Source organism: Nelumbo nucifera, chromosome 3, assembly GCF_055504915.1.
Source record: "Nelumbo nucifera cultivar China Antique chromosome 3, China Antique-T2T, whole genome shotgun sequence".
Classification (NCBI taxonomy): Eukaryota; Viridiplantae; Streptophyta; class Magnoliopsida; order Proteales; family Nelumbonaceae; genus Nelumbo; species Nelumbo nucifera.
The window spans coordinates 54,762,422-54,789,601 of NC_142651.1; the positions used below are offsets into that span (position 1 = coordinate 54,762,422).

The window sequence follows — 27,180 nt, forward strand, 5'->3', positions numbered from 1 at the left end:
AGGCAATATCGGAAACAGGTCCGGAGACACACAACCCAAGGAACAAAGAACTACCTCGCAACAGAGCAGTACCTGACCATACAGAGGTTAGCAGCACCAATGTCGAGCCCATGAAAAAGCAGCAATGAAGGCGTCACAAGGCACGCTGACATTCAGCTCAGAACAGCCAACTCACGAGACCAAACCAATAAGAACAGGTTAAAGGTAAAGAAGAGGCGAGCTCGGTAGCCACAAAGACCGCCCCTCTACTCTCCGGGTCGTCCCCTCTATCTCCCGAGCTCTTGGCGACCCCGATGCCCAAGGACTTCAAGATGCCTCCCCTCGACAAGTACGATGGATCTTTTGATCCTAACGATCACGTGGACTCCTTCCAGTCCCAGATGCATCTAGCTGGGGCTGATGAGTCCTGCATGTGTGTAGCTTTCTCAACCACATTCAAAGGAGTAGATCGCACATGGTATCAGAACCTCGTGCCAGGAACAATCAAGAGTTGGGCGCAGTTCGTGGAGTTGTTCACCTCACACTTCATCACCAGCAAGAAGTGTCCGAGGTCCCAAGAGAGTCTCCTTAATGTAGTACAGAGAGAAGGGGAGTCCATCAGAAGCTACATCAAGCGCTTCAACGACACATGTCTGCAGATCCCCGACCTAGACCCAGCGGTGAGACTCACGACAGCAAAGAAGGGCATAACTCACAGAGAATTCAAATGGCATGTGGTAGCCAACAAGTCGAAAGATATCACAGAATTCCTCAAGCTCGCCGACCAGTTCATCGGAACCGAGGAAGAGATGAATCAGAGGACCGATAATCCAGTAGAGAAGAGAAAAAGAGAAGGTGACAACACAGGTAATGACGGGAATAAGAGAAGAAAGAGTAAGTCCCCGACCAGGGAAGGAAACATGTCTGGGAGCCGATCTCGCAAGTCAGGTCAGCCTCCAGAACCCCACCTGTAGAAAGGACGAACTACACACCCCTCAACGCTAAGCGAGGAGAAATCATGATGGCTATCAAAGACTCCTCCTTTGTCAAGTGGCCTCCTAGGTTGAGGGGAGATCCCACCACCAGGAACAGGAATGTTTAATGTCACTTTCATAAAGACCACGGACACAGTACAAAGAACTCTAGGAACCTCCACGACGAGATCGAAGAGCTCATCCGTCGCGAGTATCTGAAAAATTTTATACAATGAGAAGAAAGGAACCAAGCAGATCGGCAAACAGACCAGCAGGGGGACCAGAGAAGAAATGCTCCTGAGTCTAGTAACAGACAGAACGAGCAGCCGTCACGGCAACTGCCCGAGGAGAGACTGATCCGCGGAGTAATCAATATGATTACTGGCAGGTCCATCATCGCGGGCTGCACTTCGGCAGCAAGTCGAACTTCAGTTCGCAAATTAGAAAGCGAGGAGCAAAATCCGCCAAAGATCGACCGCCTAGTGGATGCGACCTCAGGGCATGAGTTGCTGAGCTTTCTAGATGCATACTCGAGTTACAACCAGATCAGGATGGACCCCACCGATTAAGAAAAGACGGCCTTTATAACCGAGCTCGGAGTGTACTGCTATAAGGTTATGCCCTTTGGAATAAAAAATGCCGAGGCAGCCTTTCAAAGACTTGTAAACAGAATTTTTGAGCCGTTAATCGGCAATAAAGTTGAATGTTATGTAGATGATATGGTCGTTAAGACCTAATTTTCAAAATTTTTATTAAATGATTTGCAAAATGTTTTCAAAATTTTACGGAAGTACAACATGAAGTTAAATCCCAACAAATGTGTCTTCGGGGTCACCTCGGGTAAATTCTTGGGCTACATAGTCAATCGACGTGGCATCAAAGCCAACCCGGAAAAGATAAAGGCCATCTTAGATATGAGACCACCTCGCAAACTAAAAGAGGTTCAGAGGTTGAATGGCCGCATAGCCACTTCGAGCCGTTTTATGTCCAAGTCGGCAGATCGCTGCCTGCCTTTCTTTAAGGCCATAAAGAAGAGTAAAGACTTCGAGTGGACCGCGGAGTGTCAGCTCGCGGGCGAGCTGAAAAGATACTAAGCTAGTACCCCGATTCTGACCTGACCCGAGGAAAGGGATATTTTGAAGTTGTACCTCTCCGCAAGTGACGAGGTAGTCAGCTCGGTACTGATAAAAGAGGTAGATCGGGTCCAACAACCCATCTACTATGTTAGCAAGGTTTTGCAGGATGCTGAAACAAGGTATCCGGAGATCGAGAAGCTGGCGTACACGCTAGTCATAGCAGCTCGGAAGCTTCGTCCATACTTCCAAGCCCACACCATCGTCGTCCTCACCAATAAGCCTCTGAGACAGATCCTGCTCAAGCCCGAGGTGTTTAGCAGATTGACGAAATGGGCCATCGAACTAAGCGAGTACGATATCCGGTACGAACCACGGACGGCAATTAAAGCCCAAGCCTAGGCCGATTAAGTGGCAGAATGTACGTTCAACACCGCAATCCCTAAGCTGGACGAGCTCGAGCACACAGAGGATACTTCAACCAGTGCGGCGCCAATCCCGATTAAAGCAAGTCCGACCTAGGACGAGGAGCCCTGGATCCTCCATGTTGACGGCTCGTCAAACCAACAAGGAAGCGGTGTGGGAATAATTCTATACAGTCCAAACGGGGTGAAACTAGAATACGCACTCCGGTTCAGGCTCGCAACATCAAACAACAAAGCAAAGTACGAAGCACTAGTCGCCGAGCTCACTTTAGCGAAGGAAGTAAAGGCTAAGCACCTTATCATATGTAGCGATTCCCAGCTCGTGGTCAACTAAATCAGCGGCGAGTATGAAGCCCACGACACCACCATGGCTACTTATTTGGCCAAGGTCAAAGAGATACTACGTGGCTTCATCTCCTACTTCATCAGGCAGATCCCGAGATCCGAGAATGCAGAGGCCGACGCCTTTGTCCCGGTTAGCTAGCACAAAAAGCAACACCATGCGGACCGTGTTCATAGAGGACTTACCTCGGCCCAATATTCTCGGGGGGGCAGGAGAGGTCGCTCCTGTAGCACAAGCAGAGCAGAGTTGGATCGACCCGCTTGTGAGTTACTTGCTTCACGGGACCCTCCCTACAGAACGCAATGCGGCCCGAAGGGTAAAGCGCTAGTCGGCCAAGTACGTCATCATAGACAGACAACTGTACATGAGATCTTTCATGCTCCCCTACTTGCGCTGCTTGCGACCCTCAGAGGCCGAGCTAGTTCTCCGCGATACCCATGAAGGCTTGTGCGGCGAACACTTGGGGGGCAGAGCTCTCGCCCAGAAGGCATTACGACAAGGTTATAAATGACCCAAGATGAAGGCAGACACACTCGAGCTCGTCAAGAAGTGTGACAAGTGTCAGAGGCATGCCAACATCCATCACCGACCTGCTGCCGACCTCAAATACCTCACTAGCCCATGGCCCTTCGCATAGTGGGGAATCGACATACTTGGCCCATTCCCGCCTGCGACAGGACAAAGGAAATTTATGGTCATAGCAGTGGATTATTTTACGAAGTGGGTGGAAGCGGAACCCCTAACGACGATCACGACACGCAACATACAAAACTTCTTCTAGAGGAATATAGTATGTCGCTTTGGGCTACCTCGGGTACTCATCTTCGACAACGGAAAGCAATTCGAGGACATCAAGTTTCAGAATTGGTGTGCCGAGATGGAAATACAACGAAACTTCACCTTGGTGGACTAAAAGCTCGCTTAGCTCGAGCAAAAGGACTGTGGGTAGACGAACTGCCCAGTGTGCTATGGGCCTACCCAACAACTATCAAGACTACCACGGGTTAGACTCCCTTCAATCTCACTTATGGCACGGAAGCGGTGATCCCAATAGAAATCGAGGTGCCTACGCTACTTGGAGACCTACGACGAGGAGACAAACAATGACGAGCTTTGTACCAACCTAGACCTGGTGAAAGAAGTACGAGACCTGGCATACATCCAGACTGCAACTTACCAGCAGAGAGTAGCTCGATACTATAATGCCCGGGTCAAGAAGCGACACTTCTGTGTCGGCGACCTGGTTCTTCGGAAGGTTATGGTACCTGAGCCCGGTGTTGGTAAGCTCGGACCAAACTGGGAAGGTCTGTACCGAGTAAAATGGGTATTCGGGGAAGGTACATACGAACTAGAGACCTTGGAAGGGAAACAAATACCTCGAGCGTGGAACGTCGACAACCTGAGAAGATACTATTTCTGATCACCGAACTGGGGAGAGGACTGTGAGTCACTCCCAAAAGCCCAAGGGCCATAATGCCGAGCTGACATATGACCTCGGCACTATGAACAAGTCCCAATCGCCTCTTCGGCATGGGCAGACAAGTCCCAGTCGCCTCTTCGGCATGGGCAGACAAGTCCTAGTCGCCTCTTTGGCATAGACAGACAAGTGCTAGTCGCCTCTTCGACATAGGTAAATCAGCCGTCATGCCTAAGGCATAGACAGTTTGGGTATAAACCCTACGACGTCTAGCCCAGTTCGACATATAATAACAGGTTGGACCCACTAGCTCTAAGGGACAACCGACATCTAAGCGATTAGCCCGTGCGCAGACAGGTCAGGTATATACCCTACAATGTCCGCTCACCTGGGCGTACATTAAGTGAAGTTACCCCTACTCCTAGTCTAGTGCGTTAGCTCGACAGTTCGGGGTAACTTGCACTTGGAAAAATTTTATTTCGGTTATCCCTACTTGTAGTCCAGCTCGGAAGCTCGACAGTTCAGGGTAACCTACACATTTCTACTCCTACTTGGTTTAGTTTGTCAGTTCGAGAATTATTTACACTTGGAACATTTTTGAACAAAGATAAGTCAAAATGTGTATTTCATTGGTATAAAATTTCGAGTACAAGAGGAAAAAAGATGAAATTCACTATAGACCGAGCTCGGAGGCATGGGGTATACAATATAGGAGATAAGGAAAACTCTATTCATCTCGGTGCTCTTCGCCCTTGTCCGAGGCTTCAGTAGAAGGGTCCATACACTCATCATTACCAGTCTCCTCGACGTCACCGAGCAGCTCGCTGTCGCTTTCCGCTTCGGAGTCCGGATCTTCAGCAGCTTCGACAGCCATTTCCTCTGTGACCTTCGAAGTAGTAATGGCGCTAAGGTCAAGCTGAGGGAATTCACGTCGGGTCAGCCACCTACTAAGCTTGAAGCCTTTGCGGTAGCTCTCCGTCCCCACCTCAAGCATTTCCCTCTGATACTCCTCCGAGGCCCTATATTCCTTGACGGCCTTGACTTTGGCCTCCTCCACAGCTTGAAGGAGTATCTTAGTGCGCTCCTTTACGTGGACCTCGAGGTTCTCCACCTCCCTCTTCAGCGCCACTTTCTGCCCCGCGACCTCCTCCTTCTCAGACATTAGCAGTGTGATCAACTCATTTTTCGCCCGCGCATCCTTCTTTAACTGGTTAACTTTGTTGCGGGCCAAATTTAACTCGGCGTGAGCCTCACGAGAAGAAGACTCAGTTGCAAGAGCTCGCTTCAGGTGCACCACGGACTGGTAAGTCAGGGCATGTATAGTGTTCACCTACCAAGAGAAGAGAACAAGAGTTAGTACAAGAGAAGTTAAGTACAAAATTGAAGAAGTCAAGACAAAAAACTTACCACCATGCAATGGGTAGCCGCTCGTGCTCCGAGCTGAGCGACTGGCAACTCGGCCCAACTAGCAACCTCCTCAGCATATACTGTGCTTTGGCTCTTGAGAAGGCTATATTTCGGAGTCAGAATGCTCCGAGCTGCTTCATCACTACCTGAAGAAGCGACAGTTGCAGGGGTGGGCTCCATAGACATTGCCTCCTCGGGCGCGCGGGGCGAGGAGAGCTTCCCGGATTCCTACTCGACCAGATCGATCACGGGAGGTTGCTCGGCAGATAAGGGCTGCTCGGGCTCTGGAACGGCAGCCTACGAAGACTCGATACGAGCTCTTTTGGCAGCTCGCTTCTTCTTTCCCTTCTTCATGCTACCGAAGAGTTCGGTCGCAATGATTTTCATGGTTGCTTCAACAAAAGCAAACTATCAGAAATGACACCGAAATAAAACAAAGACAACACAACAAGTGACGACCCACCAAGACTCAGATCGGCCTGCACAAGCTTGTCTTCAGTCACGTAGTCCACGAACTTCAGACCGAGCTCCGCCCAAGATCGGAGCGCTTCCCTTGTCTTCAGGTTCAGCCTGACACCGGGGTCTTCGATGGCCGCCCTTAAGTGGGTCGGGAAAGGCCACCCCTCTGTGTTGCGGACCACAAAGTAACGCCTTTTCCAGGTTGGGACCTTGTTTGGGAGCTCGTGCAAGAGCTTGTAGCCCGGACGAGGGGACAGGTAGTAAGTTCGCTTGTGTTCGGGCATAACACAGGAGTTCTTCTTTATAGAGGGAATGGAAGAGAAGATATCAAGTTCGAGGGGAAGGTTGTAGTCGTGGAAAAGGGAGATGGTTCCTACTACATTACGAATGGAGTTCGGGTGCAACTGATCTATGGTGATTTAAAAAGTTGACTTCGACTATCAAGGGGTGAAGGGGAAGATGAAGACCAGCTACGAGCTGCTCCACAAAGATCACGATCTCGTCGTGACCGTGCTCCCAAGGAGAGGTGGGCGCCAGATCACCTGAGGGGAATACTATAGACTAAGTTGCCCGGAAGCCTATACCGAGCTACTAGGGACTGGAGCCCGTCCGCCGTCATTGTCGACGGGTCAAAGTTATCTGGCTGCCGACCTCGATGCGAGGTGGGCGCCAAATCACCCGAGGCCTCTCGCGCCTCCCGGGGTGATTCCACCACAGGAGGATCGCAGACCGCATCTTGACCTGAAGTAGCTTCTTCGGTAAGGCGATCTACGAGTTGAGCCGAGGTACCTACCTCGGTCCCAACGGATCCATCACTCCCATCTAAAAGACTGTTGAAACTAAATATAGACATGGAAAAGACACAAAATCGAAAAGGAGAGATAGGGAAGACTCACCAAAGAGAAATCGAACTGAAGGAAGACCTCGGGAAGACACCGAACTGAAGAGACCGAGCTAGGGAACTTGAGCCCAACCTCAGACCGAAGGCTAGCGAATTTGTGGCGAAGCAAATGAGTCTCGGGGCCCCTATTTATAGCCGTTGTGTCCGAGAATCAACGATCGAGATTGAAGTGATCCAACGGCTCCTAGAAAAACCGATCGCGCGACCCCGAGCTTGAAATCGGTTTAGCGTGTGTTTTGCCGTCCGCGAAGTTTATAGATCGCATGACGTCTACATGCAGACTACACGCAACCTGGGTTATTCCTGGTTGAGTCAGGTGGCCGAACAGGTCCGACCTCGGGCCAAATCCACCTGGACTCGTCATGAACTCCCCGCACCGGGTCGGGACCCTTGGCTCGGGAAGTGGGGGGCAATTGATGAAGGGTGATTTGGCCTGACCTAGTAAAAAGGGGACGCATGGACACAACCTAACCAAGAGATGACAACTCAGCCTGACACGTTCAGTTCGCAACAATGGAGCTGGCATATTCAGTCACCTCGGCACAAAGGCCACGGCTCAAGGATCACCTTGGAGCAGAGCCACCTCGATGCAGGTCGCACCTCGGCATCGAGTCACCTCGGTATTCAAGCCAGTTCGGAACTAAAAAGCCGAAGTACCAATTCAGAACCAACAACTCGAATCGACACGTAACCGACTCCCACGTGACCAACTCCAGAGGTCTCTCCAACGACTCCCGAATCCCACGAGATCACGATAAGTTAACAGACCGCGACCTTTCCGGGATCGCGATAAGCACTTATCCTCACTCCGCCGGAATCGGAGGAGGAACGAGATAAGCATTACCTGTATGTTGTTCCTTCGGAAACGGAGCGAACTCCATCGCCACATCCCTGATATCCTCGAACTCTTTCGTGTGCCCCACGAATACTCAACTATATAAAGGCTCCAACCCCGATGGCACGAGGTACGCGTGATTTCTCTGTTCTCTAGCTCTCTAGCTCTCTAGCTCTCTACATTCTCAAAGCTATTTCAGCTCGCAACAGCTTACTAACTTAAACATCGGAGCGACCTCGCCGGGCTAACCACCCCGGGTTCTCTGGTCTTATTTTGCAGATTTACCAAGCTCGTCGTCCGACTGGAAGCCAGATCATCCTCCAACAGGGAGCAGTTAGATCGCGCAACATCATTTCTCAATTGCATCAAGTAGCTAATGTGACATATTACATTATTAATTCTACGAGCCGCCTTTGTGCCACACCCCTAAGGCAAGCCCAAACAAGTCCATGTTAGGGACTTAAATTCTAAGTTTTCACACAAAAAATAATAATTTTATAGTTTTAATTTTTGCTCGTTCATCGAAGCTTCAAGAACCCCCTATTTAGTAATGTTGTCCGTTCATTCATCCTAATAAAATATCTTCTTAAAAGCAATTAAAACTATAAAATTATTATTTTTTGTGTGAAAACTTAGAATTTAAGACCCTAACATGGACTTGTTTGGGCTAGCCTCGAGAGGCGTGGCACGGGGATCCAAGGGCGGAGCCCCAAACCGAGCTGCCAGACTCAAAAAAAAGGAGAAAGCAACAAATTTTCAACAGGTGCATGCCTGGTCTAAGGCACAAGGCGCACCAAGCGTATGCCTTTCGAATGGGTTGCGCCTAGGACCTGGGCAAGGCACCTACCTTGAAATGCGCCTCGCCTGTGCGCCTAGGCGCGCCTTTTAAATCACTGGAGAGAGTACTTCAGGTTCAAGCCAAAAAGCTTCAAACCTGAGTTGGAAGCCGAAGCAAAAGTTGTAGACCACAACCCCTGGAAAGGCAAAACCCAAGGTATAACAGGAAGAAAGCGAATGAAGATAAAGAGTGTAATGGTTGGAGTGATTCACAATTTGCAAGCGAAGACTCACAAAATGGCGAGTAAGGAGGAAATTAAAACTTGCCAACCCGATGAAGTCTTGCAGCCACAGATAGGCATCAGTTCCCCACGAGACAAATTTAAGGAGAATAATCAACCAACAAAAGAGCAAGGGCAGAATCATGGTGAAACGGGCATTGGTTTCAATCAGGAACCGAGCATAAGTGTTACAAAGGCTCTGTCTCTGGAGTCAGATCAAGAAATATCGACCAAGGGAAATACCTCGTTGGTCTCTAAAGGGCAGGCTTGCGACAGTGTGGAGCAAGAAGTTTCTTTCCCCTCTCCCCCTCCCCCTCCCATATTCTTTCTCCTATTCCGATGCCTTTTCCTTCTCCTTCCGTGGTACCTCATCTTTTTCCTGTTGATTTGTACTTTACAGATCCGGTCATTGCCCAAGCCCGGAATGCCACTATGACTAAGTCGTTTGAATTGAGACAAGAAGAAACTGAAGATAAGACAGTCTTGACAAACAGTAAGGAGGAAGAAATTGTGTTCAATTTAATTCTAGAGGACCTAAAGGAATTGGGGGAGAGTGGATGGATTTCCAAAGAGGAGTAAAGGGGGAGAGAAAGTGAATGGAATTCCAAAAGAGGAGGTGCTTGAGAGAGATAAAAATGAAAAAAAGAAAGAGACTGAGAGAATTAGAGAAGTTACATTGTGGGATAGACTATGAAAAGGTAGAAAGCAGAAGAAAGGAGAGAAAGCAAGGAAAGGTAGGAAAGTAACTTGAGGAGAAAGAGGGAATAGCTCTCTGCATTTGCTGAAACAATGTTATTAGAGGCCTAGGAAGTGTTAAGAAAGGAGTGTAATTAAAAGCGTTTTAAAAAAAGAGAAACCATTACTGGTTATGATGCAAGAAACAAATTTATTAGAGGTAGACAGAAGATGGATCAAAAGTATTTGGGGGGTGGGGAGGGATAAGCTGGTCCTACGCCCCTTCTAGGGGGGGGGGGGGCATCTGGAGGACTGTTGACAATGTGGAAAAATGAGGAGGTGGACTGTGTAGAGGAACTGATTGGGCAGCTTTTCCATTTCCATAAAAATCAAGAGGCAAAAGGACAATAAACTTTGGGCATTGACAAATGTCTATGGTTCAAACTCTTATAGGGAAAGAAACCTTTTCTGGGAAGAACTGAGTGATGTTGAGGCCTGTGGGAAGGACCATGGTGTCTAGGGGGTGATTTTAATGTCATTAGTTACTCAAATGAGTCAAATAACCCAAACCTTGGCATAACCACAAGAATGAGGAAGTTCAACAACCTGGTGATGGACTTGGAATTGAAGGAAATGCCACTCCTGCATGCACAATTTACGTGATCTAACTTCCAGAGAAATCCGGTTTGCTCTAAACTGGACAGATTTTTATTCACAATAGGTTGAGAGGAGATGTGGGAAGACTTAGTATCCAAAGCCCTGCCTAGGTTAACCTCAGACCATTGCCCTGTAAGTCTAGGACAGGAGAGGATTGGAGGCAGCCCAACACCCTTTAGATTTGAAAATATTTGGTTGGAGGATCCCAGATTTTTGGGAAAAAAAAAAGGAGTGGTGGGAGGAAAATGGAATAAATGTGAGGAAGAAGGGAGTGGGGTTTGTCATCAAAATAAAAAGACTGAAAGACAGGATAAAAGAGTGGAATAGAGAGACTTTTGGGAGGTTAGAGGATAAGAAGTCTTTAATCTGTAGAAGACTAAAGGAATTAGACGAGAAGGAATCGTGGGGAACAATGTCAAAAGAGGATAGAAAAGAGAGAAGGGTCTTAAAAAGAGATATGGAGGACACCCTATGGAAGGAGGAAATTTCTTGGAGACAAAAGTGGAGGTGTAGATGGCTGTTAGAGGGTGATGGGAATACTAGATTCTGTCACTCTCTAGCAAATGGAAGAAGGGAAAAGAATTACATCTATAGTGTGGAGATCGGAGGGGAAGTGCTTTCGAGGGAGGAGGAAATTGTGAGAGCTTTCATGAATCATTTCAAAGACATTTATGGAAAAATTGAGGAAAGAGATCCCTTGCCTGAGTTGGATTGGACCAAATTGCCTAAGACCCAGAAGGAACTCCTGGAAGAGAGGTTCACTTTGGAGGAGATAAAAGAAGCAGCTTTCATAATGGACAACTCCGAAGCCCTAGTGCCAGATGGCTTCACAATGGCATTCTATCAAAAATGTTGGGATATAATTAAAGCCGATTTGTTGGAGGTCTTTAATGAATTTTGGATCAAAGGAAAAGTAATCCAGGTGCAAATTCCACCTTCATAGCAATAATACCCAAGAAAAAAAAAGCTTCACATCCAAAGGATTACAGACCAATTAGTTTGGTGGGAAGCCTTTACAAAATTTTAGCGAAGGTCCTGTCTGGGAGACTAAGCAAGGTTCTATCTGTGGTGATCTCCCAAAATCAAGGATCTTTTGTTAAGGGGAGACAAATAAAAGATCAAAGTTTGATAGCAAATGAATGTGTTGAGGAAAGGAGAAGAAGAAAGGAAAAATGTTTCATTTGCAAATTAGATCTTGAAAAGGCCTACAACTTTGTTAATTGGGAGTTCCTCTTGGAGATTATGGAGAAATTGGGTTTTGGAGCTAGATGGAGAAAGTGGATAAAAGGATGCATATGCTCATGCCACTTATCTATATTAATCAATGGGTGTCAAGAGATTTATTCCCAACAAAGAGGGGTCTGAGGCTAGGGGATCCTTTATCTCCGATGCTCTTCACATTGGTGGCTGGGGTGCCAAGTAGAATGATATCAAAGGCAGATGAAAGTAATAGTATAAGGGGATGGAGAGTAGGGAGGCAAGAAGTAGTTGGGACGCGCCTCCTTTTTGCAGATGACATTATCATTTTCAGTGAGGAAGGAAGTGAGGGTTAGGAGGAAGGGGGGGGGAATCTGAAAGAAATTATCTCAGCCTTTGAGTGTAGCTCCAGATTGAGAATAAATTTGGAGAAAAGCTACCTGGTAGGGGTAAATACCCAAGAGGAAGAGGTTGAAGCCTTACCTGATTGCTTGGGGTGTCAACTAGGCTCATGGCTGTTAACCTACTCAGGCTTACCCTTAGGTGGAAACCCAAAATCTGAATTCTTTTGGAGGCCAATTTTGGAGAAGTTCACAAAGAAGCTTACAGTTTGGAAGAGAAACTACATTTCTCTAGGGGAAGGATTACTTTGATTAAGTCGACCCTATCAAACCTCCCAATTTATTTCCTCTCTACATTCCGAATCCCCACCAAGGTAGCACGAAAGCTAGAGAAAATCATGCGAGATTTCCTTTGGGAACCAGGGGAGGAAAGAAAAGATCACTTGGTGAAGTGGGAGATTGTCTGTAGACCTAAGACGCAAGGGGGACTAGGGTTGGGAAACTTGAAACATAGAAATACAGCTCTACTTGGGAGCATTCATAGTGAAGTGGGAGTTTGTGGCACAAAGTCATAGTGAGCATTCATGGTGCTTTGGGCAATGGATGGGAATGCAAAGATCTCGCCTCTCGCTTCAGGTCTTTCCCCCTAAAATCTCAATTCCCTTTACTTTTTTCTCTCTCTAACCTTAAAAAGAAGCCCATTGCTTGTTTTTGGAGTCTTTCTCCCTCAGGTCTAAATTGGGATTTTGGTTTCAAAAGGGGTTTAAGGGATAGAGAATGTGAACTAGTGATAAACTTGTTGTTACAAGCTTTGGGGTCAGTCTTCTTGGATGTAAGGGGGGAAGATAAGAGTTTGGACACCTTCCCCCTCTAGATATTTCACTTGTGCTTCTTTTTTTGACACTTTAGTTTCCTTAGACACAGGGAGGGGAGGTAACTTCCCTACAAAGGAAATATGGAGTAAGCTTATTCCCCCAAAAGTCTAAGCCTTCTGCTGCGAAGTTTACTTGGGATAGATAAATAACCACGATGTTCTCCAAAGAAGAAGGCCAAATAAATGCCCATCCCCTCACATGTGCATTTTATGGAATGAAAATAGTGAAACTACCTCACACTTACTACTATCTTGCTCTCTTGCATATTCTGTTTGGTCGTGCATCTCTTCACTATTTGGCTGCAGGTGAGACCCTCCACAGGACTGTGCAACTCTTTTCAATCCAGCTTTCTTTAGACAAGAAAATAAGAGAGGAAGATTAATAAGGAAGACAGCAAGGGCATCCACAATCTGGACTCTATGGGAGGAAACAAATGAAAGACTGTTTGAAGACAAGGCAAGGAACTTGGAGGACATTGTGGAAAACATAAAGACCAAAACAGCAATGTCGGTAAAATCCTTGGAAGCTTTCAAATGGGTGGCCATACATGATATTATCAGAGCCAGGTTTGAAGTGGCCAACTCAGCAGCTGTGAAAGAAAGATTAGTTCTGGACTGGAAACCTCCTCAACCAAACAGACTAAAACTTAACTTCAATGGAAGCTCATTTGGAAAACCTGGATTGTCAAAAATAGGAGTGTTCAGGGATGAAGCAGGGAAAGTGGTAAAACTATTCTCAGGTCCGATAAGAGTAGGGGATTCGGCAAAAGCAGAAATATCAGCCTTATTGCAAGGCCTGAAACTAGCAAAACAAAGGGGTTTTAAGAATTTAGAAATAGGAGATTCAAAACTAGTAATTTTATGGATGGATGAAATGGGATGGCTGATACGTTAGCAAAGCAAGGGCACATAGGGATCAACTATTTTGCGCAGACATGGAATAATCTCTGTAAATTGGAAAATATGCAGTTCCCTTTTTATAATCTTCATGAATCTGTAATCATTTTTCTCTTAATGAAATGAAATGCCTTTGATTATGTAGAGATCATTAGTGTGGTTCTGTGTGGTCCCCACCATTTTTTTGTTTGCTTATTATGCTTAATGCTTAGTCTTTTTGTTTAGTTTCAGTCGACAGTTATTCTCTGTTAGTAGTTATTTATTTCTTTTGTAAACAGTAGGGGCAATTCAGGTTTTTTCCCTATTATTTAATTGTTAATATAAATAGCAGTGAGGGGGCGACAGTCAAACTGATCACCCATATTCTTTGACTTCTCTTCGTTTTCTTCTTCTTCTCACCTCACCTTCTTCTCTAATTCTCAGATCTCTCTCTTGATTCTGTATATTATATCTAGGACTGATTACAGTCCCACTCGATAACTTGGTATCAGAGCCAACCTAGGGCTTCTCATGTCAGCCTAATCAGGCCGACTACATGAGAACTTCCTAGGGTTGGAAGTTTCAGCAAAACAAGACCAACGGCTGATTCTTGGAGGTTGTTGGTAGTGTGCAGCTACTACTCAAGGGACCATAGAGCCTGGAGAGTGTCCAGCAATAAGGAAGAATCAGAAGGGAAGAATTTTCAAGATTAGGGTTCAAACTTGGTTTTGATGGTAGCAGCCAGAGTTTTCTGAAGTAAGTTGATGTCTTTTGGAGATCAATCTATTAAAAGAACCTTTTTTTTGGTTCTTCTAAGAGGTGCGGCTGAGAGATCTCTCTTCTCTCCTGAGTCTTAAGGGTTTTTCTCGACCTTCGAATAGTTCTAGGATTAAAACCCTAAACCTTTTGACTGTTGCCAATTCTAGGGCAGCAGTTAAATCAGTTACAGCTTTGCAGACCAAGGTTTTTAGCTTTCTGGAAAAAAACAAACAGAGCTGTTCTATTATTTCTGGGTGGATTGCCGACCTAAAGGGTAAAGTAGGTTCAGCTGTTAACAAATTTTGGATGTAATTACCTAGTGTCAGGGCTAAAAGGGGTGTTTTTTGACCTTTATCTTGACAAGAATGGAGTTTAAGAGCCAAGGGGAAGGTGTTCTAGGGACTGGAGGTTCAGATAAAATGTCCGAGAACACTTTTCAGGTTACAACTGTCAAGTTTGACGGTTCAAATTACTTGGAATGAGCCCAATCAGCCATGATGGCTATTGGAGATAGAAGAAAACTGAACTATTTGATGGGGGATGTGAAGGAACCAACTAAGGAGGACCCAACCTATGCCAAATGGGTTCAGGAGAACTACTTGGTTATGACATGGATGTACAACTCCATGCAGCCCCACATCAGCAGAAATTACTTGTGGGTAAAAACAGCCAAGGAAATTCGGGACATCATGAAAGAAACCTATTCCCAACCTGTTAATGTTGCTAGGGCCTATGAGCTGAAATGTGAAGTAAACAAAACTTAAGCAAGGAGAGAAGCCAATCACAGTCTAGTTCTCAACCTTGAAATCTCTGTCACATGAAATTGATCACCTAGAGACAATTGAGTGGGAAAGTCAGAAGGATGCACGAACTTATAGGAAGCAGGTGAAAACTAATAGGGTGTTTGAATTCTTAGCTGGTCTGAATTCTGAGAACGATATTGTGAGACAGCAACTTCTCACGAGAGAAAGTGTGACCTAATCACAAGCCTACGCCTTAGTGCACAGTGAAGAAAGTAGGAGGAAAGTTATGATGCAGCATCAACCTTTTGAATCAGCCTTGGCAACAGTCAAACCAAAGTTTGGGGGTGATAAGAAGAGGGATATGAAGAAGGAAGACCAGAGGGAGCTAGTATGTGAACATTGCAAGAAACCAAATAATACTAAAGACACATGTTGGAAGTTACATCCACATCTAGTTCCAACAAAGCTCAAAAACAAAAGGGGAAATGCTAATATGGCCGTTACAACTAATGGAGCACCCTCGTCAAGTACAAGAGCTACATCCCTAGACACCTTAGCTGTTGTCTGGGCTGCTTTGACTTAGTTGGAAAGTGAAGTTGGCAATTCAACAGCATTATCTCAGCCATCAGTCACAACATCTATTGCTCCCACTTCAGAATTTGCTCATTCAGGTACACGGGCCTCAGCTTATCATGCATCAGCCCCAGGTAACACTGAACCTTGTTGGATAATAGACTCAGGTGCATCTGATCACATCACTTATCCTCAGACAGAGACAAAGTGTCTATTGCTGACGGCTCTCTTGTTCCTATTTATGGCAAGGGAGACATCAAATTGTCCAATGCCATTTCTTTCTCTTCAATTTAAAATGTCTCTAAACATAGTACTAACTTGCTTTCTGTCAGTAGTATTACTAAAACCCAAAATTGTTCAATGACATTTTTTCCTAATCGATATGTTTTTCAAGATTTGGAGACAAAGAAGGTGATTGGGATTGGCCATGAGATGAATAGAATCTACCTGCATGGAGGGAGCTCACATGGAGAAGACAGTGAAGTTGGGAGATCCTTTGTTTCTCAGTCTATGGGTCAAGTTATGCTTTGGCAAAACCGGTTAGGTCATTTATCCTTTAGGTCTTTGAAAAGTTTATTTCCTAGTTTGTTTGAGTCAGTCCAGATGTCTGATTTGAAATGTGAAAGTTGTGAGCTTGCAAAGCATTGTAAAACAACTTATCCCTTGAGTAATAAAAGTAGTATTCCTTTTGAAATTGTGCATACTGATGTTCGGGGACCTTATCACAACACTGCTATGGGGGGATACGGATATTTCTTGTTGTTTGTTGATGACTATACTCGTTTCTCATGGGTTTACCTTATGTGTTCTCGAGATGAGGTCCCAACCTTAACCCAAACCTTTCATCAGATGATTTTGACCCAGTTTGGGGTCAAAATCAATATCTTCAGATCTGATCATGCAAAAGAGTATTTTCCAAAACCCTTAACCTCATATTTCCTTGACCATGGGATTATTCATCAAGAGTACTTGTCCTCATACTCCTCAGCAAAATGGGGTTGCTGAGAGGAAGAATAGACACATATTGGAGGTAGCTAGGAGCATTATGTTCAGCTCCAATGTGCCTATACAATTCTAGGGAGATGCCATTCATACAGTTGTATACCTCACCAACTGAGTTCCTTCACGAGTTACTAGACATGAAAGTTCCATTTACCCTCTTATATCCTGATGAAGAGTTGTTCACTATTCCTCGTAAGACATTTGGATGTACTTGTTTTGTTTAGACCCTTGGACCTTATCGTTCCAAATTTGATCCTAAGGCCTCAAAATGCATTTTCCTTAGTTATACACAAACTCAAAAGGGATATTGTTGCTATGAACCTACTTCTGGGAGAAGGTTCGTCTCTATGGATGTCACTTTCTTTCAAGATATACCCTATTATCCTAAGTTCTTCTCAGGGGAGAGTAGTGAGGTGGGGATTCATTCACCAGAAATTCCATTGCCAGTCCCTATCAATGAAGGGGAGTGTAGTGAGGAGGGTTGTCAGAGGTGCCAAGATTTGAGAGTTTATCATAAACAATGGAGGCAGGTTGATTTTGGTCATCAACAGTCCAGGCCAGTCCCAGTTCCTTCTGCAGATCCGGATCCAAGTACCATAGTTCCTTCATCTTCCATTACAGATGAGATACCTTCCATTGTTGAGCCTTCACCTCCTTTGGATGACCTTGAGCTTCCCATTGCAGTTCGTAAGGGGAAACGCCATTGTACCTCATCTACAACACATTGTATTTCCCAATTTTTGTCTTATGATCATTTGTCCCCCTCTTACAAGTCCTTTTTGGCATCCATTGTTGTTATTCCCATTCCTAGAACAGTGCAGGAAGCCATGTCAGTCCTTGAGTGGAAAGATGCAATGAAAGTAGAAATGGATGCTCTTCTGAAGAACAATACATGGGAATTAGTTGACCAACCTAAAGGGAAGAAACCAGTGGAGTGCAGATAGGTGTTTGCAGTGAAGCATAATGTTGATTGTTCCGTTGAGAGGTATAAAGCTAGATTAGTTGCAAGGGGATTTACTCAGACATTAAGCATAGACTACTTGGAAACTTTTGCACTAGTAGCCAAGATGAACACTACCAGGGTTTTATTATCTCTTGCAACTGACTACTCATGGCCCTTGTTTCAGATGGATGTTAAAAATGCTTTCCTCAATGGTGACTTGCAAGAAGAAATGTACATGCAGTTGCCCCCTACATTTTATAGTGCAAAAACAGAAAAGAATGTTTGCAGACTTTATATGGACTAAAACAGTCTCCTAGAGCCTGGTTTCATAGATTCAAACAAGCACTTGAGAAGTTTGGCTATGTGCAGGCCCAGTCAGATCACTCCCTTTATTAAGAAAGTGGATACCTCCTTAACATTGTTAGCTGTATATGTGGATGATATTGTGGTGACAGGGAGTGATACCCATGAGATTGACTCTCTTGAGCAACTCCTTCACCAAGAATTTGAGGTCAAAGACCAGGGAGAGCTACGGTATTTCTTGGGTATTGAGATAGCACGGTCTAAGCATGGGATCTTTTTTTTCCAAATGAAGTATGTTCTTGATTTGTTGGAAGAAACAGCGAAGTTGGGTGTTAAACCAACTGACACACCTATTGAACAAAATCACAAGATTAGTGCAAAAGGTGGAGAGCCCCTTGAGGATAAAGTCATGTTCCAACGATTAGTTGGAAAACTTCTCTATGTATGCCTCACACGACCGGACATCAATTATGCAGTTAGTGTTGTTAGCCAATATATGCATTCTCCTATAACTACTCATCTACTTGTAGTTGAGAGGATACTGGCATATTTGAAACCAAGCAGAGGCATACTATTCAAAAATAATGGTCACATGAAAATAGAAGTTTACACAGATGCTGATTGGGTTGGATCTATTGATGAGGTCTACCCCTGGGTATTGTGCCTTTGTAGGGGGTAATCTTGTCTCTTAGAAGAGGAAGAAACAAAATATCGTTGCCCGTTCCAGTGCTGAAACTGAATATAGATCAATGGCAAATGGTGTGGCTGAAGTATTGTGGTTTAAATCCCTATTTGAGGAGTTGGGTATCACTTATGAGAAGCCTCTAATGTTGTATTGTGATAATCAGGCTGCTATTAAAACAACCCATAATCTGGTACAGCATGACAGAACTAAACATATTGAAGTGGACCGACACTTTATCGGAGAGAGAGTTGTTTCACAAGAAGTGTGCCTTCTCTATATCACCTCTAGTATGTAACTTGCAGATCTCTTCACCAAGGCAGTTCCAAAAACAAAGCTCAAGACAGACCTATGCAAGTTGGGAATGACAAACATCTATTCCCAACTTGAGGGGGAGTGTAGAGATCATTAATGTGGTTCTGTGTGGTCCCCAAAAATTTTTTGTTTGTTTATTATGCTGAATGTTTAGTCTTTCTGTTTAGTTACAGTCAACAATTATTTTCTGTTAGTAGTTACTTATTTCTTTTGTAAACAGTAGAGGCAATTCAGGTTTTTCCCCTATTATTTAATTGTTAACATAAATAGCAGTGAGGGGGCGACAGTCAAACTGATCACCTATATTCTTTGACTTCTCCTTTTTGTTTTCTTCTTCTCTTCTCCTCTCCTTCTTCTCTAATTCTCATATCTCTCTCTTGATTCTGTATATTATATCTAGGACTGATTACAACCCCACTCGACAACTGATTGATGATTAAAAAAAGGCTAGAAGAAGGAAAAGCTTGTTGGCTAGAAAGAAATTTTTAAGAAGTGGAAATTTAAGAGGCAGTCTTCTTAGTGGATAGATCTAAGGCATCAGGCCCTGATGGTTTTACAATGGCCTTCTACCAAGATTGTTGGGAGATCTTGAAAGATGAATTTTGTGAAGTATTCAAAGAGTTTGCAAGAAATTACATAATAATCCCAGGAGTTAATGCTACTTTTTTGGCTTGAATTCCCAAAAGGGTTTACGCTTCTCACCCTAAGGACTTTAGACCTATCAGTGGTGACTAGTATCAACAAGATTCTAGCTAAGGTACTATCTTTGAGGATCAAAGAAGTTTTCCCCTCCTTAATCGGCAAATCCCAAGGGGCCTTTATGAAAGAGAGACAAATCACAGATCAGATTCCGGTAGCGAATGAGTGCCTGGAGGACATGAGAAGAACTAAGAAGAAAGGTTTCATTTGTAAGCTAGATTTGGAAAAAGCCTATGATTTGTCAGATTGGCAATTCCAGTTACAAGTTTTGAGAAAATGTGGGTTTGGAGAAGGTGTTGCAAGTGGATCCAGGGTTGTGTCAGTTCTAGTCACCTTTCTATCATGGTTAATGGGGTGGTAAATTTCCAGCTTGTAGAGGTGTAAAGCAAGGGGACCCTTTATCACCTTTCCTTTTTACCTTATTAGCAAATGTACTAAATTGAATGATCTATCAAAAAAAAAAAAAGATCTCAAAGTCAAAGGCTGATAGGGAGAACATCAATGGATGGAAAATAGGCAGGGATTGAGTGTTAGCAACACCTTGGAAGGCAATTCACAATATTCTTCCCCAACTTCACGAATTTATTAGGTATGATGTGTGCTTTGGTAATTCAGTTCTTTTTTGGGAAAATAGTTGGATTGGAGAGGTTCCTTTGAAGGACCTCTTACAGTCATTATTCAATTTATCGCAATATAAAAAAGAGCCCGTGTCAAAATTCTTCTCCTCCCTGGAATCTCCCTTGACACTAGTTTAGGACTTTGATTTCTGTAGAGATCTAAGGGATGAAGAGAGTGAGAGCCTAAGTGACCTTTTTGAGCTTCTTGAAAAAATTTGCTTGGACCCCTCTGAACCAAACAAAAGAATTTGGACGCCTTTGCCCCCGGGTCAGTTCTCTTATGCTTCATTTTTCAAGGCCCTTTGTTGCTCTGAAGTCCACCAAGTCTTCTCTTACAATGAGGTCTGGTGCAAGCCTATTCCCCCTAAGATCTTAGCTTTCTGTTGGGGCATATTCTATGGGAAGGTACACACCCTCGATAATCTACAAAAGAGAAGACCTTATCTTTGCATTTCTGTTGGGTGCAGGTGGAATAGGCCAGCGATTGTAAGTTTGCTTTTTGATCCATCTACCTTTCCTTGGCATCATCGGATAGGAAGATTAATGTGGAGATGTGCAAAGCAGCTTTTCTCTGGACAGTGTGGGAAGAAGTAAATGCCATAATTTTTCAAGAGAAGGAAAGAAGCATACAAGAATTAAAGGACTGCATATTACGTAGGGCCATTTTGTGGCTGAAATCTTTGGACTTATTTCACCATTTCTCTTTTAATGATCTTTGGAGGCATTGGGCAGTAGTGGCAAGTAGCTCCTCAAGGAAGAACAAAGTGTATATGAGTTGGGCACTCCCTCCTGAAGAATTTATAAAATTAAATTTTGATGGCAGAAGTCAAGGTAACCCAGGCCCTCTAGAATGGAGGGTTTACAAGGAATGAAAGTGGTAATGTAGCTATCTTATACTCCGGTCCTCTAGGTGTGGGGGACTCTAGGGCAGAATTACTAGCTTCCCTCCAAGGGGTACAATTTGCATTACAGCTAGTAGTGCAACAGCTACTATTAGAAGGTGACTATAAGGTGGTGGTGGGGTGGCTGCAAAACCCAAAAGGAATGTGGTCTGGTGTTACAAAAATGAACTAAATAAGTATCTATCAAAAAAAATGAACTGAAAATTTTCAAGTGGCTGACAAGGAATATATGCTCAAGGATAAAATGGGAGGGAAGATCAGCTAATGCTATGACTGACAGCTTAGGCAAGCAAGGGGCAAATAGGGAACAATTGTATTGGGCACAGTTGTAATTTGCTTTTTTTTAGTCTGTTGGGCGAGGTTGCAGCTCATGCCTCTACCTAAACAATTGTATGTGGTCTGGTGTTACAAAAATGAACTAAATAAGGTCTATCAAAAAAAAATGAACTGAAAATTTTCAAGTGGCTGACAAGGAATATATGCTTAAGGATAAAATGGGAGGGAAGATCAGCTAATGCTATGGCTGACAGCTTAGGCAAGCAAGGGGCAAATAGGGAACAGTTGTATTGGGCACAGTTGTAATTTGCTTTTTTTTAGTCTGTTGGGTGCGGTTGCAGCTCATGCTTCTACCTAAACAGTTGTAACTTTTTCTCTTCTTTCTCTAATAAAATCTCATTACTTATCAAAAAAAAGAAACCTACCAAGTTAAAACTTGTACAGATTTATTTATGTCTGGTTTATTTCTGCTTTGTTGGATTTAGGCAGCCAGGCATATAATTATTATTTTACACTTATTTTGGTGATATATAAATGCTCTCTACTCCCCTTCTTATTAATTTCCTCATTCTTAATCAAATAAAATAGAGTTCATCAAATAAATTTAGATTCAAGAGAAACAAGTAAACTAGCATATGGCAAGGACAATGCTAGGAATGGGGTGGTAGTAGCAGCAGACTAAAACGTTCATATCATAAACTTGTGAGTGTAAGTAAACATTCATAAAGTAAATACAAAGAAGAAAAAGAAAATGTCACTTAAATAAGAGAAGTCGTAATTAAACTTGCATGATAAGGGAACAAGAATGAAAATAAATTTTGAACTCAATAAGCATGGTCATCAAAAAAATATTGGCAGTACGTATGTAAAAAAGGCCTGAAAAACAACAGATTCATTTATGATTGCAAAGAACATAATGTCTAAAACCTGAGATAGAACATTCATAGCAGCTTAGCCCCCTTACCCAAGTTAGCTCTTCCATAGCATCTACTTTTCTTGTTGTGAAAAAGGCAAGCTACATTTTAGGAATAAAACATTGGTCTATTAGATATAATTCTTTCTCATGTAATACTCTTAAACTACAATGCAACATGTACAAAAAGGATAAGAGAAGTACAAGATAAATAAATACTCTTAAAGAAGAGCAGTAAACCCATACATGATAGTAGTGATGGTCAGGCGTTTCAACTTCGACAGGGATCTCAACCAAGTTAGCATCAAAACATCTACAAGGATGAGAAGTACAAGATAAATAAGATCAAAATGAATGACAATTCAGAATTAATTTTTTTCTGCTAATAATTGAAATAACAAAAAAAAAATTATCACAACATTACTTTCAAAAACAGAAGAATAGACATTGGATGTTTCTAAGGTGCCTAGGGCTAAATCGTAGTGGGAACAAGCTAGAAAAACATTTCTCTCTTCATTCCCACTCTCCTTTCAAAGAGAGACATGGGTATGAAAGGGAGTAGACTTAAAAAAATAACATCCATAAAAATTACTTTTCTTGCTAAAGTAGGATCAAAGCAGCAATATCCTTTTTTGTCAAATGCAAACCCAAGAAAAATACACCCAAACAATTGCAAAGGAACTAAAAACAAAACAATTGGGATACAATAGGCTTGAAGGCATTAAACCCCAAAATGTAAGGAGACATTTGTGAAATAGGTGCTTGTATGCATTGCATCCCCCCCCCCAATATGGAAAAGGAACATTATTATTGAACATATGACTTCTAGACACTGGAACAATATGAAAATTTTTCCTTTTAGCCACCCCATTTTAAAGGGTAGTACATGCACAAGAACTTTGATGATATGGCCCCCTGTAGAGAAGATGGGCTGAATGGCCCATAGGTTGTCTATCCTTTCATATGTTTATATTCTTTTCTGTGGTGGGCCTTATTATGGGTCCATTCTTTCTATGTTATGTTCTTTTAATTTCTGGCCCAACTAAGGGCCTCTTTGTAAATTATTCAAGTTTAACTTAATAAAACAGTGTTAGGGAGTAAGAGGAGAGATTAAGGTTTGAAACTCTCTCTCTCTGAACCCTTATTGCCGCCATCTTCTTCTTCATCTTTTCTTTTGATTTCTGCTGTTCTAGTGTTGGAAGCTTCAGCTTGAGTTGCCTGATTCTTGGAGGTCATTAAAGATTGAAGAAGTTGCCCAAGACTCAAATCTCTTGGAGAGTGGTCCGGTGACCAGGAAGAATCAGAGAAAACAGGTCGGTTTCTGATTTAGAGCTTTAATCAGAGATTGTAAGTTGTGCTCAGTAGTTTCTGGGTTGCTTTTACTGTTCTGGACTGTTGAAGTGTCCGAAGTTTCTTTGGGAACAGTACAGCTATTCGGTTGTTCTTTTAGTCTGGTTTAGCCCAAAAATTTCTGGGTTGGTTTCACTTTTTTTCTGGACTGTCAAGTAGCTAAAATACCTCTGGAATCAGTACTGCTGGTTATTGTTTCCCTTGAACTGTTTTTGGGCCCTTGTACAGACTGTTCTTTGGGCTGGTTTTATTTCTGACAGTGCGGTCTTCTCTACTGCCCACTCTGTGTTTGTTAAAAGGCCTCTTCACCAGTACGGACTGTTCTCTGCTCTTTTTGGGGTACTGTTTGGTCAGTACCTGGAATTTCTGTTTAGAAAAGGAGCTTGGACTGGGTGCTCAGTGTTTGGAGGTTTTCTGATTTTATTTCATTAAGGCCGAACCAAGTTGGTTGGTGTCCCATGTAGTCAACAAGGTGCTACTTCTATTTCTGGTTCTCACAGCTTTCGGGTGTGACTCAGATTTGTGATACTGCTGCTTTGAAGTGTTTAAAGAGATGAACTCCTCAGAGATTGAAAACAAGAATGCTGCTGAATTCGGACAGGTTCCGGGAGCTTCGGTTGACTCTTTACTGACTGTGACCACAATCAAGCTGGATGGAACTAATTATCTAGCATGGTCACAATCGGTAAAGATTCATATCTGTAGTAGAGGAAAGTGGGGTGGATGCAAGTGGATGCAAGAGAAGTATAATGTTATTGGGTGGCTTGTAAACTCAATGCAGCCACAAATTAGCCAGCACTATTTGTGGATGAATTCAGCCAAGGAAATTTGGGATAGTGTTGCAAAAACCTATTCCCAAAAATTAAATGTGCTAGAGCTTACAAGTTAAGAAGTGATGTGAAGAATTTAAGACAGGGAGAGAAACCTTTAACTGTATACTTCTCAACACTGAAGTCTTTGTGGCAAGAGATAGATTTGATAGAAACTGTAACCTGGGACACCACTAATGATGCAGAGACCTACAGGAAACTGGTTGAAAGAAACAGGGTGTTTGAGTTCTTAACCGGACTAAACCCAGAGTATGATATTACAAAACAGAATATTTTATCCAAGGAGAGTGTCTCACTGTCACAAGCATATGCATTGGTAAGTAGTGAAGAGAACAGAAGGATTGTCCAGGCTCAAGGGGCTGGTCTAAATGATCACTTTGCTAATATGGGAGTGAAACCCAAAGGAGTTGCAGGGACTTCTAGTGGCTCAGGGAAGAAAGAGGATGTATGTGAGTACTGTAAAAGGCCAAAACACACTAAAGACAAGTGCTGGAAATTACATCCTGATCTTGTTCCTCTTCGGTTTCAGAAAAAGCATGATAGTAAAAGGGCAGGGAGTGCTAATGTGGCTGTTGATCCAGATTGTGACAAGTACCATACTGAAGAGATGACTACTAGTGCACAGCAGCCATGAAAACAAAATATCAGTCACCTAGAGGGTGTGGCTTCTCCTTCCAACCCTTCAGGAAATTCAGCCTCTTCTGCATTTGCTCATTCAAGTATAAGGGCTTCTACCAATCATGCAACCATTTCAAGTAATCTTAAGATCCCTTGGATTATTGATTCAGGTGCTTCTAATCATATGACCAACATTTCTACCTTATTTGTTTCATATGATTAGCTTCCTGGACGTGACAAAATCACCCTAGCCGATGGTTCTCTTGCCTCTATCTCTGGCAAGGGAGCCATTAAGGCTATAGATTCCTTGTTCCTACCTTCTTCCCTTCATGTACCTAGACTAAATACAAATTTGTCTTCTGTAAGTAGTCTAAGTCATTAAACTGTTGTGTAACCTTCTTTCCTTCCTACTGTGTTTTTCAGGATCTGGAGTCTCAGAAGGTGATTGGGAGTGGCCATGAGGCGAATGGAATATACCTGCTTGATACTCCGGGGCAGTGCCCTGAACAGCCTGGAAATGTTGCTTTTGGGTCTATATCTTCAGAGTCTATCAATTGAGTTATGTTATGTCATTTTCGTTTGGGTCATCTTTCCTTTTCTGCATTGAGTCATTTATTCCCTGAACTGTTTAAGGGAATTAGTTTGTCCAATCTTCATTGTGAGTCTTGTGAGTTGTCAAATCATTGTAGAAACAATTATCCTTTGAGTAATAAAAGATCTTCTTCTCCTTTTAATATTGTGCACTCTGATGTGTGAGGGCCTTACCACTTACCCTTTATGGGTGGTTACAAATATTTTATCTTGTTCATTGATGACTTTTCTCGGTTTACTTGGATATTCCTGAAGAAATCCCGTGATGAAGTTCCCAGAATTGTGAGACAATTCCATGAATTTGTCCTAACCCAGTTTGATACCAGGATTAAAATTTTCAGATCGAACAATGCAAAAGAATATTTTGAGAAAAACTTATCCTACTACCTCTCTGACATGGGGATTATTCATCAAAGTTCCTGTGTTAGGACCCCAGAACAAAATGGAGTTGCTGAAAGGAAAAATATGCATATTGTTGAAGTTGCAAGAAGTATCTTGTTTGCCTCACATGTTCCTACAAAGTTTTGGGGTGATGTTGTTCTCACTGCTACCTACCTTATAAACCGCATGCCATCCAGGATCTTAGGGTTTAAGTCTCCTTTCAGTCTTCTTCATCCGAACAAGGAGCTTTTTTTCTATTCCTCTTCGTGTCTTTGGTTGCACTTGTTATGTACATATTCCTAGTGTCCAAAGACATAAATTTGAACCAAAAGCCCACAAGTGTATCTTCCTTGGTTATTCCCCCACACAGAAGGGTTACTGTTGCTTTGATCCAAAGACTGATACTCGATATGTCACAATGGATGTCACCTTTGATGAGCTTTCTTCCTTTTATGGTTCCTCCATGGATGGACATTGTCCAAAGGGGGAGGATTTGTCACAGGTCTTTGCTCTTCCTCTTCCTGTCTCGGTTGAGACTCTTACTGAGTCTCTTTCTTCTTCAAATGAATCAAGGGAGGATCAATCATTCCACTCTCCTTGTCCCAGTGTTCCCCCCCCCCCCCTTTACCTCCTCGTCCTCTCTTTAATCCCAGGATGTATCAAAGGCAAAGATCCAAAAGTGAGCAGGTTGTTTCCCCTACAACACATGAGCCTCGTGCACTTCCAGTTACAGATGAGACAACAGGTACTTTTTCAGCCCCTTTGGAGCCATCCTTCCCTGACCTTGATATTCCCATTGCTGTTAGGAAAGGAAAATGGATGTGTACTGCACATTGCATTTCCAAACACCTTTCTTATAGTCTGCTTTCTCCTTCATACTTTGCCTACCTCTCTTCTGTTGCCTCTAACCCTATTCCCAGGTCTGTGTCAGAAGCTCTTAATATTCCAGAATGGAGGGATGCTAATGAGATCCGAAATTGATGCCCTACACAAAAATGACACTTGGGAAGTGGTTGATTTGCCTGAAGGGAAGGATCCAGTTGATTGTAAGTGGGTCTTTACCATCAAATATCATGCTGATGGCACCATTGAGAGGTACAAGGCTAGGCTAGTTGCAAAAGGCTATACACAGACATATGGGATTGATTATTTGGAGACCTTTGCACCTATTGCCAAGATGACATCTGTGAGA

The 27,180-nt window shown here is 43.3% G+C and overlaps 2 protein-coding genes across 11 annotated transcripts in view; both read right to left on the reverse strand.

The window, feature by feature from the left end:
* LOC104600961 (putative inactive histone-lysine N-methyltransferase SUVR2) overlaps positions 1–27,180 on the reverse strand; it is a 63,503-nt gene that overhangs the window by 9,036 nt on the left and 27,287 nt on the right. For 8 of the 10 annotated variants that reach the window (XR_016084023.1, XM_010264134.3, XM_010264135.3 and 5 more), the window contains 2 exons: positions 22,465–22,531; positions 22,270–22,320 (listed from right to left, as the gene is read on the reverse strand). Coding sequence is in view for 7 of the 10 variants with exons in the window: in XM_010264134.3 (XP_010262436.1) it covers positions 22,270–22,320; positions 22,465–22,531 (118 nt within the window). In the remaining 3 variants the exon portion in view is untranslated. Of the gene's footprint in view, positions 1–22,232; positions 22,321–22,464; positions 22,532–27,180 lie in introns of those variants that run through there. The other 2 variants (XR_016084022.1, XM_088901093.1) reach the window with 2 other exon arrangements.
* On the reverse strand, positions 4,875–8,365 carry LOC148801224 (uncharacterized). Its single transcript, XM_088901938.1, has 2 exons — positions 5,619–8,365; positions 4,875–5,541 (listed from the first exon to the last, which is right to left on the reverse strand). The coding sequence occupies exons 1-2, from the start codon at positions 5,802–5,804 to the stop codon at positions 4,939–4,941; spliced, it is 789 nt and encodes a 262-aa protein (XP_088758064.1). The 5' UTR covers positions 5,805–8,365; the 3' UTR covers positions 4,875–4,938.

Excerpts from the sequence above, each read along its gene's own strand:
- LOC148801224 (XM_088901938.1), bottom strand. The coding sequence starts at position 5,804 with ATGTCTATGGAGCCCACCCCTGCAACTGTCGCTTCTTCAGGTAGTGAT. Across the intron at positions 5,542-5,618 it reads CGGCTACCCATTGCATGGTG|GTGAACACTATACATGCCCT; the intron begins GTAAGTTTTTTG and ends TTCTCTTGGTAG.